General features: G+C 44.7%; 1 protein-coding gene across 1 annotated transcript in view; it reads left to right on the forward strand.

The window, feature by feature from the left end:
• The first annotated feature begins 292 nt into the window (after positions 1-292).
• Positions 293-13,356, forward strand: part of DLD (dihydrolipoamide dehydrogenase) — a 31,559-nt gene continuing 18,495 nt past the window's right edge. The window contains exons 1-4 of the mRNA XM_060244739.1: positions 293-480; positions 5,129-5,201; positions 9,780-9,859; positions 11,023-11,091. Coding sequence (XP_060100722.1) covers positions 442-480; positions 5,129-5,201; positions 9,780-9,859; positions 11,023-11,091 — 261 coding nt within the window. The 5' untranslated portion in view covers positions 293-441. The remainder of the gene's footprint in view (positions 481-5,128; positions 5,202-9,779; positions 9,860-11,022; positions 11,092-13,356) is intronic.

The following is a 13,356-nucleotide window of genomic DNA, read 5'->3' on the forward strand; positions in this document are numbered from 1 at the left end:
CCTATCCTTCATTATTTCCTATGGAAGGAAGGCATTGAAAAGGTGTGCCTTCCCTTTAAATGTGATGGCCAGAACTCCCTTTGGAGTTCAATGATGCTTGTCACAGCCCTGATCTTGGCTCCACCCCCAAAGTCCCCAGATGTTTCTTACATTGGACTTGGCAACCCTACAGTCAACTCTTGCAACTGGACGGGAGTTCCAAGCTGATAAGAGAGGGGAAACTATTGCTGAAAACTGCTGCACCAGGAGTCCGCCTCCGCCAGGGGGATCCCTCGCAAATGCTGCCATGAGGAGCCCTCCGAGTCTCGACGCTCCCAGACTCCTCCCGCAGCTGCCCCAGGACGCCGCCTCCTCGCTTCCCCGCTCAATGCGCTTGCGCGAGTCCTCCGCGTCCTTGTGGTCGCCGCCCTGCACGGCGGGCCGAGGAGTGGGCCAGGCAAGATGCAGAACTGGAGGCGGATGTGCTGCGCTCTCGGCCAGGTACGGGTGCCGCTGGGGAAAAGGGGGCGCGAGAGGAGCTCGCCTCTGGGGCCTCACCTGCCGCATTGGGCGGCCCCGCGCCGACCTTGGTGGGACGCTGAGGCTCCTTGGCCGCTCTAGCCCGCCTCCTCTCTCTCTCTCTCTCTCACTGGCCGCCTTGTGAGGAGGTGCAGTCGCCTTTTCTGACGGGGCTCCTGTGCCTTTAAGGGCAGGCAGCAGTGCCACAGGTGGGCTTTCTTCAGCTTGCCTGTAGGGTTGCCAAGTCCAGCTCAAGAAATATCTGAGGACTCTGGGGGTGGAGCCAGGAGACTTTGGGGTAGAGCCAGGAGACTTTGGGGGTGGAGCCAGGAGACTTTGGGGTGGAGCCAGGAGACTTTGGGGTGGAGCCAGGAGACTTTGGGGGCGGGGCCAGGAGCAAGGGTGTGGGAAGCATCATTGAACTCCAAAGGGAGTTTTGGCCATCACATTTTCACACCTTTTCAATGCCTTCCTTCCATAGGAAATAATGAAGGATAGGGGCACCTTCTTTGGGGGCTCATAGAATTGGACCCCCTGGTCCAATCTTTTTGAAACTTGGGAGTTATTTTGGGGAGAGGTGCTGGATGCTATACAGAAAATTCAGCGCCTCTACCTCAAAAAACAGCCCCCCCCCAGAGCCCCAGATACCCGCGAATCAATTATCTATTATTTCCTATGGGAATAAGTCTCCATAGGGAATAATAGAGTTCCCAGCAGACATTCCCCTCCCCCCACTTTCTGATGACCCTGAAGCAGGGGGAGGGTCTCCAAACCGGGGGATCCCCTGCCCCCACCTGGGGATTGGCAACCCTATCTACCTGTCATGCACAGGAATTCCGAAGGCCGCTTTGATTTCCCAAATGAGCAGAAATTGAGAAGTATTTTAAAGGCTAGTAACAAGGTTTTGTGCCAGCAGACTTTTTTCTGGAGTATGCCTTTAGATGCAATGTAATGAATATTCGTTCCCCACTGTCTAAGTTGCATTTGATGAAGTTTCCCCTAGTCACAAAAGCTACGCTAGAAGAAAATTTAGGTATTCTTTAGGGTGATGCCTAACCTCATGTACTGTGACAGACTATAACTGCAGTTCTGAGTGGAGTCATAATTCTATTGGGGCAGCCTTTCTAGGGTGTTGCAGACAAAATAAATAGGACTTGAACAAGACTTTAGTCCAGCAGAATCTTTCATAGAGTAAAACCCACTTCTTCAGATGTCAGGCATGCATCCCTGCTATGTAGTTTGAAATTGTTGAACTGGAATGGGTTGAGCAATTTCATACTCCTCTCTGCCCCCCATCCCAACTGTTTCATTGTTGTTAGGTACCTTAGCAAAACCTGAGATTCCCCATCCTTTACAAGTGTTGACTCATGAGCAGTCTCTATTTTTCCTAATTAGGCATGCATTTTACGTAATTACAATTTTACCTTGTACTGTCTGCATTTCATGGTCCCTTGATTCTGCTGTTTGTTTTCTCTTTCCATACCCCCTTTATGAAACGGCTGCTAGTGAAGAGCCACTCACATTGTCTCAAGAAGTAGGGTCTTCTAAGGAGCCACAAGAATCCAGTTCATTTTTATTTGGAACCATGCTATAAAAGGGGGGAAGGCAGCTGTTAGTAAAGTGATTGACCAGTTGACAGGTATGCCAGGTACATAATACGAGAGTCATTCTGACATGTTATAGTCTTTCATGGTGGTTTTTGCCTATTCAGGTAGGAAGCCAGGGCTGTACAACATGGGGGGGCGGGGAAGCAAGGACACAACTGAGAGGTTAGATCATCAGCCAAGCTTAAATTTTTCCCTGCCCAATCACACCACAGATTAGTGTTGCCTCTTTTGCACAGAGGTCACATACTGACTGTTCAGATATTAGTAAAAGACAGAATGAACTTGACATCAGTGTGTGGCTGCAGTAAAGCAAAGTTCTGAAGTCTCGTCTTCTCTGTTGAATATTTTTGCGGTAACAGATAGCTTTTATTTCTGACTTTGATTGCTGAATGCTGCTGCGTTCTTTTGAGGACATCCGTCGCTGCTGGAGGGGTGTGTGTATTCCTTTGACCTCATCAGACTAAGATTTCAGAAACGAAAATGTGATTTCCCCCCCCCCCTCCCCTTCCATGGTACTTTAAATAAAGGGCATTTATGCTTAATAAAACCACTTTACGATAAGATATCTGGCCATTTTCTGGGATCCTCTCACTTGCTCCAGAGCTGTTTGGAACCTGTTAGCCTTTGTGAATCAGTTGGTTTGGATAACATGTTGCTGTATGCTGGTATTGCACCCAAAACCATGTGCAGATCTAATAGTGCAATCCTAAAACGAGTTACTCCTTTTAAAGCCTGTTGACTTCAATGGGCTTATAAGGCTGTGTAACTGTTTGTAAGTGTTGAACAGAAGTAAGTTATGGCTCACAAACTTATCTGCTCACAAACTTGGCTTTGTCTATTGATCATTTTAAAAAATTTCAAATTGCTACTCCTAGTAGCACTATGAACTTCGTTGGCCGGAACTGACAAATTCTTTGCCCATGCGAATGTTGCAAGCCTCTGTCTTTTTAAATCTATCAGCTAGAATTGTTATGCCTATTTATTTATTTTATTACATTAGCTTTATTTCCTGCCCATTCTATGAAGACTCAAGGCGGCAACATAAAATGAACAATATTAAAACAGTAAAACAATCAGGTAAAATCACAGTGGTGCTGCTTCATCTATTCAAGGCAGGATCATATAGCATTTTCTTTTCTCCAAAAGGGCCAGATCCTAGGTGGTTGGTACTAATATGAGATAGATCCAGGTGAGGTGGCAGCCCTCACCTCACCATCATTTAGATGGCATATGCCATCTGAAACAATTCAGTCTTGCAGGCCCTGCGGAACTGCAATAAATCCCGCAGGGCCCTGATGGCTTCTGGGAGGGTGTTCCAGATTATTGGGGCTATCACCGAGAAGGCTCTTGCTCGAGTGAAATTTTGAGAACTTGATCGAAGTGCTCTCTGGGGAACATGTGGGGCAAGACGGTCCTGCAGATAGATAGGTCCTAGGCCATATAGGGCTTTGAAGGTTAATACCAGGACCTTGAAACAGATTTGGTACGCAACAGGCAGCCAGTGCAGTGCCCTCTGCACAGGCTAAATGTGCTCCTGCTAGGGATTCAGCATTCTGCACCGTTCGGAAGTTGCAGCTTCCAAATCTGAGGCAGCCCCATGTAGAGGGCATTACAGTAGTCAGTTCTCAAGGTGACCAAGGCGTGGATCACCATTGCTAAGTCACTGCACTTAAAGTAGGGGACCAACTGCCATATTTGCTGAAGATGATAAAAAGCAGCTCTGGCAGTGGCTACTACTTGGGCCTCCATAGTTAAGGAGGACTCCAGCACTCCCAAACTCTTAACCCTCAACGCTGGCATCAATGGTGCCCCATCGAAGGTTGGTAAAGGGATCACCCTTCCCGGGCTGCTGCGACTTAGATAAAGAACCTCCATCTTCATCGGATTCAGCTTTAGACGACTCAGCCGGAGCCATGATACCACGGCTTGCAGCGCCAGGTCCAAGTTCTCCAGGGTGCAGCTGGACCGGCCGCTCATCAGTAGATAGAGCTGGTGTCATTTGCATACTGATGACACCCCAGCCCATACCTCCTGACCATCTGGGCAAGGGGGCGCATATAGATATTAAACAACATTGGGTAAAGAACCGCCCCCTGGGGCACCCCGCAGATAAGTGGGTGTCTCTGGAACGACAGTTCCCCGATTGCCACCCTTTGTCCCTGACTTTGAGGAAAGAGGAAAGCCACTGTAAGGCAGACTCCCATATCCCTTTGTCGGCAAGATGGCTGGACAGCAGCTGATGGTCGACTGTATCAAATGCAGCTGACAGGTCTGATAGCAGCGGTACTGCTGAGCCACCTTGATCCAGATGTCCTGGGAGGTAGGAACTCTATAGATGAACATTAAGAGTATCACCACTCTTGTCAGTGTTGATCTAGACCACTGATCCCCAGCGTTGTGTACCAAATATTTTAGAAAGTGGGTGTGGCCAGGTGGGTACCTTGCCCAGCAGAGCTTCTGATTGGCCCTTGAAAATCTGTTTGGCTGGGGAGATTAAAATAACTTTGTTTCAATGGCAACTTCCACCAGAGTGTTGGTTTTATTCTCTCTCTTCCTTCTTTCTCAGTGTATTTTTAAAATTACACCTCTTTTCCGTGGACTTGGGCTTCCTCTGCATAGTTGGCTCTGGCGCTTGTGGCAGTGGTTTTATGGTTGTGCCCATCACCCTGTTTCAGAATTCCAAAGGGGCCCATAGGCTCAGAAAGGTTGGAGACGTCTGATTTAGACTTTGTTAAAAGCCAGACTTTCCAAGTTTGATAAAGAGCTGTAGAGAGTTGGTAGATTTTCCCTCCCTAGGACTAAATGGGTGGAGATGGAAACAGAATTAATATTTGAATAATGTTACTCTTACTCATCTTAAAAAAAAAAAAACTTTCGTACAATAAAATAAGCACATTTTTAAATCATTGTAAAATGCACGTAGACTCTGAAATAGTCTGTTCTATCATATCATATACAAATCCTGTAGTATAACACTTTTCTTATGGAATAACTGAAACTTCTCTTTTGTCTGTTATCATTAGAGAAGTCATTTTAGCCGGATCCGTGGCTTACAAGGTATTTCTGTATTGCCTGTAAGGACTTACGCTGATCAAGGTAAATATTATTTAACTTAATTTTTTTTGCAAACTCAAAAATTGCAGTACGTGTTAAAATTGTTTTGTTCATAGCCCCACAATTTCTATCTGTTTTGCAGGATAATATACAAAAGCATCTACTCTATAGAATTGTATCACTGTGTGGAGTAGGGGTGTGCACCCGAGCTGTAAATATACCCCAGAAATACCTTCTAGGTGTTTTCCAGATATATTTTGGCGTCACAAAAGTACCTGGGTTTTCTTGGGGAAACTGGGGGAAAGAATCCCAAGAAAATGCCGGATATATAGTGGCAGATCCAAAAACAATGGAGAGGCAGGAGCAGACGATAATGCCATCTTGCAGCTGTTTGCTGGGCTTCTACTGAAGAAGACAAACCGAGGATCAGCTGTGCTGGGGGGAGCAGACTGTTCTTGCTGGCTAAGCTTGGGGCTGGCATCTGGACAACCCAGCCCCAGAAACCGTTTTGGGACAGGGAGCAGTCTGCTGGCTGCAGAACGTCAGATATTGGGGCCAGCTTCTCCTGCAGCACAGTTTAGAGAGGTTTAAACCACACTGCAGGGGAAGCCATCCCAATTAGGTCTCTCTGTGGCAGGGTGAACTCTCCCCATGGCACATAGATCCTGGGGTCAGCTTCTCCTGTAGCTCCATTTAGAGAAGCCATCCCAGCCAGGTCTGCTTGTGGCAGGGAGAGACCGCGCCGTGACACTGAGATCCTGGGGCCAGCTTCTCCTGCAGCTCAGTTTAAACTGCGCTGTAGGAGAAACCAAGCCAGCCCCAGAATGTGCCCATCACGGAATGGGACTGGCTTAAAAAAAAAAATCAGTATTTTTCTTCTTGGGTCTGTCGGACCTGAAAAAAAAATCAGGGTTTCTAAAAAAAAATCCTAGATCCCAATATCATACCAGTATTGAAATCCAGGATTTTAAGGAAATACAGAAATTTTGGACGCAAACAAAAAAAAACCCAATAAAAAATGCAATAAAAAGTCCCTAGTGTGAAGTCCAGAGGTGGCTTCTCAAGCTGCCTTGTCTTTTGGAATGCAAGTACTTGTACAGAGAATGCATGCACTGTGTGTTGGCTGAGAAGAGTTCATCCATGTTAATGCAGCTTTGTTTTCTTTGAAAGGCAACATTCAGGAATCCAAGTCTTTCTTTTTTTAATTAACAGTTTTCATTTTAAAACCATAAAAGTCTAAGCCTTTCTAATAGTACAGTGCTAAGAAGAGTTACTCCAAGCCAGAGTTACACCAGTTACTCCAGTCTAAGCTCTTTGACTTTAGTGGATTTAAAGGGACTTATTTCTATATAGGATTGCTGTGTAAGTTTCTGCTTCTTTATATTTTGAAATAAAAAATGACTGTTTGCTGTATATATTTTTTTTTCAGTAAGCATGTTGTCTGTGCAGCTGAGCACATGTCATGGACATTTCCCCCTAAAGACTAAATGTCCCATTTTAAAAATATTTTCCTAGAAAAAATTGGCAGTCTGACTTTAATATTATAGGGAAATAAATCAAGAGCAGGTCAGCATTATTAAAGGTGGTAGCATAGCTCATTATATCAGAAGGAGAGTAAGTGCAATTGTCATGGAATTAGGACTGGACTGAAGCCTCAGTCCTCTGTTAAATCTACGCTATTTTCTATGGTAATTAGCCTGTATGGTTGAATCTTTTCCAAGAGGCTTTAGGATGCTTCTGGTGATGTGACCTTCCTTGTACAGATAATGCTATACTTGATTTTTGTGTTTTGGAATGTTTATATACTATCAAGTTCCAAATAGATAGGATATCTGAAACTAGCTTACTGGACTCACTGACTCAACCTTGACTCTCTGGGTCACCCTAGCTTGCCTTGACTTTTCTGACCCCCAGAGATAGAGAGAGGGCTGAACTTTGTCGTGTATATCAGGTATACACCAGATGCTTGGCACTAGACTTGACTGACAGTTACATGAGTACCTATGGATGGAAAAGGTACTTAATGCCTGAATTCAGTCTTGTTCAAGGTTGTTCTGGCCAACCACCCTTCTTTTCTGGGTCTTGATGAGAGCTCCCAAGGATATTCTTTATAGAACTATCGTGCACAGTGTTTAAGTAATGAATCTGAATGAATGTTGTATGCTGCATACTAGATTCTTGATGCAATGGGGAAGCCAATTAATCTCCCTCCCCAGTAAACACAGTGGGGATCGGAGTCCATGAATGGACTCCGGCACTCCCCATTCCGCCAACAACAATATATAATGCTGATGTATCTGCAGCAAGCTTTCTTGTTTTTCATAAATGCAGATAAGACTTTTGGTAAATTTAGAATTAGTGGAACGCTGGTCATCCTGTGTTATCAAAGGCATGTTTGCCACCTTTTTGTGTTAAAAATTCTAGCAGTAGAATATAAAATAAAAGCTGATATTCAAATAAAGGGGGTGGGAATTGCAGACTGTCAAGTTAAGATCTTTATGTATACCTTGGCCCTAGGAATGTTAAACATCATAATAGCTCATTTAAAATGCTGGAAGCAGTGGGATTTGATAAACTCCTTCGTATATTAAAGACTTGTAACTCTAAATAATCTGTCAGATAAATAGACTTTTTATAATTTTTCTGGACTGTGATCTCTGCCTATCTTAATATGGAGAACAATGAGTAGGATTCAAATGAGTTTCTTTGTCTAATGGAACAGGCAGAAAGGCCTCACTTAGTGGTTGAGAGGTACTGGATCCAACCCAATATGCTTGGTTGTATTCATTTATCAGACAGAAATGTGAAAAAAATAATGATAACTTGCTGTTTGGTAGAGTAGATATAAGTATTCATCCAGCTTACTCTCAGGGTTCCTAGTTTAGCAGTTGTTACACAAACAGAAACTTGCTTTATTGTACAGATCACATATGACTGCATTGGTGTGATTATTTACTTCAGATATCTGCACCCTGTCTTTCCTTAAAACGGGCTCCAGATGACTTACAACATGGAGATTGTACGCAAGGGGTCCTCAGCCTTTTTGAACCTGAGGGCACCTTTGGAATTCTGACATGACATGGTTGGCCCAGCAGCAAAATGGCTTCCACAGGAGGCAGAACCTGCCACAAAATGATTGCCACAGCTTAGCCTTGGTAACACAGTGTAGATCCTTGTGTTGTGGTGGCAGCTGCTGCCAAAGCAACATCAAACATGTATGCACAGTTAACTAAATTTCTAGGTGACAATCGGAATTTTTTGCTGAGTAAAAGCCCTGCCTGGTCCCACATACCTCCTAAAAATACTTGGCAGGTCCCCAAAAAGGCGTTGGTGGGCACCAAGGGGCCTGCATGCACCATGTTGAGGTGCATCCATAGAATAACATCAGAAATAAAACCAAAATAATACGACTCAGAAAACAGTGCTGAAAACTAGAACAAAGCAGTAGACGAGTGCACCTTTAAGACCAACTAAGTTTTATTCAGAATGGAAGCTTTTGAATGAGAGCCAGAATGAGAGCCAGTTTGGTGTAGTGGTTAAGTGTGCGGACTCTTATCTGGGAGAACCGGGTTTGATTCCCCACTCCTCCACTTGCACCTGCTGGCATGGCCTTGGGTTAGCCAGAGCTATCGCAGGAGTTGTCCTTGAAAGGGCAGCTGCTGTGAGAGCGCTCTCAGCCCCACCCACCTCACAGGGAGTCTGTTGTGGGGGGAGAAGACATAGGAGATTGTAAGCCGCTCTGAGTCTCTGATTTAGGGAGAAGGGCGGGGTATAAATCTGTAATTCTTCTTCTTCTTCTTCTTTGTATGCTCTTAAGCAGACTTCGTCAGACAAAATGGGAATGGCAAGCAGCAGTTCTTAATATAAGTGGGCAGTGAGTTAGTACGTAGAATCATTTGGATGTTTTTAGCAGATTAAAAGAATCACAAATAGGGATCTGTGTTTGTTAGTGTTAGAACAAAGCGGGGCTGAAACAACACTGGCCATTGGGAAAAAAGGAAGACATTAAAATAAAGTGGCAAACTATAATGTATGTTATAACCTCTCGAGAAACTATGCCCTCTATTTAAACTAACAAAGCCAGAATGTTATCTAGATTTATGGCACTTCGCACCTACGACAGCAGTCTGCTTTTTATCACCCTCCAGTGTTGTTTCAGCCCTGCTTTGTTCTAACACTAACAAACACAGATCCCTGTTTGTGATTCTTTTAATCTGCTAAAAACATTCCCATGATTCTATGTGCCAACTCACTGCCCACTTATATTAAGAACTGCTGCTTGCCATTCCCCTTTTGTCTGATGAAGTCTGCTTAAGAGCATACGAAAGCTTACATTCTGAATAAAACTTAGTTGGTCTTAAAGGTGCACTTGTCTACTGCTTTGTTCTATTGCTTCAGACTGCCTCCTGAGTTTTAAAAACTGTCAGAAAAATCCAACAGTTCTCTCATTTTCTGTTTAGATTTTTTCCTTTATTTAATTGGAAATAAACGAATCTTTATTCCTTCTTTCATTTAATGCTAGGTCATTTAATGTTTATTTGTGCAATAGAAACTATTGTGTTTATTTGTGTTTGTAGAAATTAATTATAATACAAGGTATTTTCCAATATTTTCTGTTAGTAGATGCTGATATTACAGTTATTGGATCTGGTCCTGGGGGTTACGTTGCTGCTATAAAAGCTGCTCAACTTGGCTTTCAGGTGAGGAGGCATGGTCACATAAATCAGGTATTATAGTGTTAACCCAGATAATCTTGCAAAAGGTTCTAGCAATGAGATCAGAAGGCAAAATGCTTCTTAAAGTTTTGACTGCATTTTGAAGATTTTAATTGCATTGAATGCAATACATAAATCTTTGCACATACTGGGAAAGAAAAGTGCATGTTTGAACAAGTGCTGTTGTGCATTTTAAAGCTTTGTGTAAACTTGATGCATAAATGGACCACTTGGCTAAATGCATTTCATATCTGGAGGAAGGGCTCTATGGGTTAGTGAATTGTCTAAGTACTGTTTTTCTAATTCAATCATGTAATGATGTAGCTGGTATTATTTTATGGGTGGTTATGCCAGTGAAGGGGGGTGTCACCCATTCTTTCGACAAGGAAGTCTAATGCTGTTTCTAATAGTTCTGACTAAATTATTTCTATCTTGCCTACTCATAGGATCTGTCAAATAAATGGCCATCAGATAATATTGTCAAGCATTGTATATTCATCTTTTATTATAGTATTCAGATGATAGAATTGTTACTAACCCTGAACTAAACCTATGCACATCAAAGTAGCAACCCCCACCTTTCTTCCCTCGCTGTTACTAACAAATGCAGGAATGTCCTCTTTGAAGAGAAGACCTCTTGGGACTTGTTCTCAGGCGCAGCCAGGCCTGAACCCAGGTTGTGCTAGCTGCAATATAGATAAGGAGCCCAGTGTGTGAATCTCACACGTGAATGTAGGATTGTTTATAGAACCTTTGATGTGCCATTTTAAAGCATGTATTGTAGTGTTACAAAGTATCAGTTCCAATCCCCAGCTCGGCTGAGCCACATGGATTATCGATAAACCAAACTTTGTTTCAATATTCAAGGACTGGTTATTTTTGAGATCTCATGATTGACAAATATGCTTTTAAATAGCCGGGTTCCACATTTAACCATAATTGCAACATTCCCTTAGAGGTGTTCTTGGCATCAGTTGTGAAAACTTGCTTTGTGATACATAGCACGTGGAAACTGCTACCCAGCAAATAAAACATTCACAAATTAAAAGATTATCGTAGGAATCTACTAAGACCCATTTGAGTTTCAGGGTGAAGATTATAAACAAAACCGTCTGTAATTTATAAAAATGCCCTTTTTTCAATTCTAGACTGTTTGTGTGGAGAAAAATGAGACCTTAGGTGGAACCTGCTTGAATGTTGGATGTATACCTTCCAAGGTGAGTACTAGCCTCTCATACTTTCAGGATCACCACTGAATACAGGATGAAAGTATAAAAAATATTATTCTGTAGATGTGCTACTCGGATTTATCTGATTCATGGTAGGGAGCAAAACAAAACGTGGTCGCATCAACATGAGTTGTGAACAGGGATCAGAGTGAGCTGGGGAAAAGGAGGTTCATTGGGGTCTCACAAAGCCCTATATGGCCTAGGACCTGCCTACCTGAAGGACCGTCTCTCCCCACATGTTCCCCAGAGAGTACTGAGATCGGGAACTCAAAGCCTCCTGGTTATCCCCGGGCCAAAAGAAGCCCGTTTAAAGTCTACCAGGGACCGGGCCTTTTCTGTTATGGCCCCTTCCTGGTGGAAGGGTGAGGGCCCTGCGGGACCTTGCTCAGTTCTGCAGGGCCTGTAAGACAACCCTCTTCCAGCTGGCCTATGACTAACTGGCAAAAGAAACTGAGTGTGGTTTTACTAAACTTCTGCTGTTCTTAATGTTTAAATGTTTTAAATGTTTTAACTATTTTACTGTTTAAATGTTTAAATCCTATTTATGTTAGATTCTACGTTGTAAGCCGCCCTGAGCCACTCGCTGGGAAGGGCGGGATAGAAATCATAAATAAATAAATAAAAGCCAGTTTACTTGTGGTGGTTGCACAACTCAGTGAGTCAACTGAGAAGGGATTTAAATCCCTTCTTAGTTCACTTGCAAGCTTGGAAGTGGGGGGGGGGGGGGCGGGGAGAGTGAAACAGACAGGTAAAATAGCTGCCAGCCATTTAAATCTAACAGATGACAGGTGGCCAGCAACCATGAAACTGGTCAGTTTTTCTCCACCCTGCTTTGGGGGGGTGGGGGGAGCAGAGTGTGAGCAAAATGGGTGGGTTTAATGGCTGCCAGTCATTTAAACCTAACAACTGATGAGTGGACCCCTTGGGCTGTCGGGTTTAAATGACTGGCAGTCATTTCATGGGTGGTTTTAAGCTCTCCCTGCAGGCTTGGCTGGGGTTCTCCTAGGCTGCCTGGTTGAAACCAAACTGCATGACATAGCCTGCAAAGGAGCTGATCCTGGGAAGCAGAACTCTCCCTAAGGCCAGCAGAAAGGAAGGGGGGAAATTCTGAGAGCCCCCTCTCTCCTTTCTGCTGGCCATGGCTCCCAAGGCCAGCAGAATGAAAGCGGGGAAGACTTGGGATCTTCCCTCCTTCCTTTCTGCTGATGGGGTGCCCAGCAGAGCCCCAGCTGAGTCTGTGGGGAGAGTTCCTCCTGCTGGATCAGTTGTTTTGTGAGCTCTTTGGGGCAGTCCAGTTTAAAGGGACTGCCCAACAGAGCCCCATCTGAGCCAACAGGATCGGCTCCTTTGTGGAAGCTCAGCTGACAGCTCTGTGCTGCCTAGTCTGGAGCTAACACTTCTTTGTTTAAACTGAGCTGCAAAGAGGAGCCAGCCAATGACCACAGGGGACGGTGAGAGCTGACAGGGTCTGTATGTGGGGGGGAGGTCTCCTCGACACCTGCGGACCCGGCTTGAGGAGCCCACCCACTGCGGAGGCCCAGAGCTATCAGCTCTGCCACTCGGTGCTATCCTGGGCTGACTCCTCTTTGAGACTTCAAACCCGGTGTGTATATGTTGGGGAGAGACTTCCTCCCACACCCCCCCCCAGTAGATCTTGGGGCCAGCTTCTCTTGTCCAATGGTTTAAACCACCGGGCAGGGGAAAGCGGCCTCCAAGCCAGGGCTGTGTGGAAGGGGGAGGGACCCCCCCCGCCCCGATCCTGAGGCCAGCGGTTTAAACTGCCAGGCAGGAGAAGGAAGCCTCCAAGCAGGTCTCTGTGTGAGGGGGAAAGACCTCCCTCACACAGATCCTGGGGACAGCTTTAAACCCCTTCTCAGTTGACTTGTTGAATCGTGCCACTGTGGCAGTGTGATTTTACAAATGAACTGAGAAGGGATTTTAATACTTTCTCAATTTACTCACTGACATGACTCGGTGAGCCAGCTGAGAAGGCAGTTTAAATCCCTGCTCAGTTGACTTGTGAGTTGTGCAGCAGTGGCGTCTGTGGGTCTTGGAGAAGGCATTTAAAGAGACATTCTCTTTGCCTTCTCCAAGCCCCTCCTCCAGCACTAATGTGTCTGCCCACTTGAACCCCCCTGGGAAGTTTGTGGGGCTCATGAGTGTCAAGTCTCCAAATCAATAACGAGTCGTTGTTGAAACAAAGTAGCTAGTTTATTGATGAGGATGTACTTGGCTAAGTTCAAATTGAAAGAC

Source organism: Heteronotia binoei, chromosome 8, assembly GCF_032191835.1.
Source record: "Heteronotia binoei isolate CCM8104 ecotype False Entrance Well chromosome 8, APGP_CSIRO_Hbin_v1, whole genome shotgun sequence".
NCBI lineage: Eukaryota > Metazoa > Chordata > Lepidosauria > Squamata > Gekkonidae > Heteronotia > Heteronotia binoei.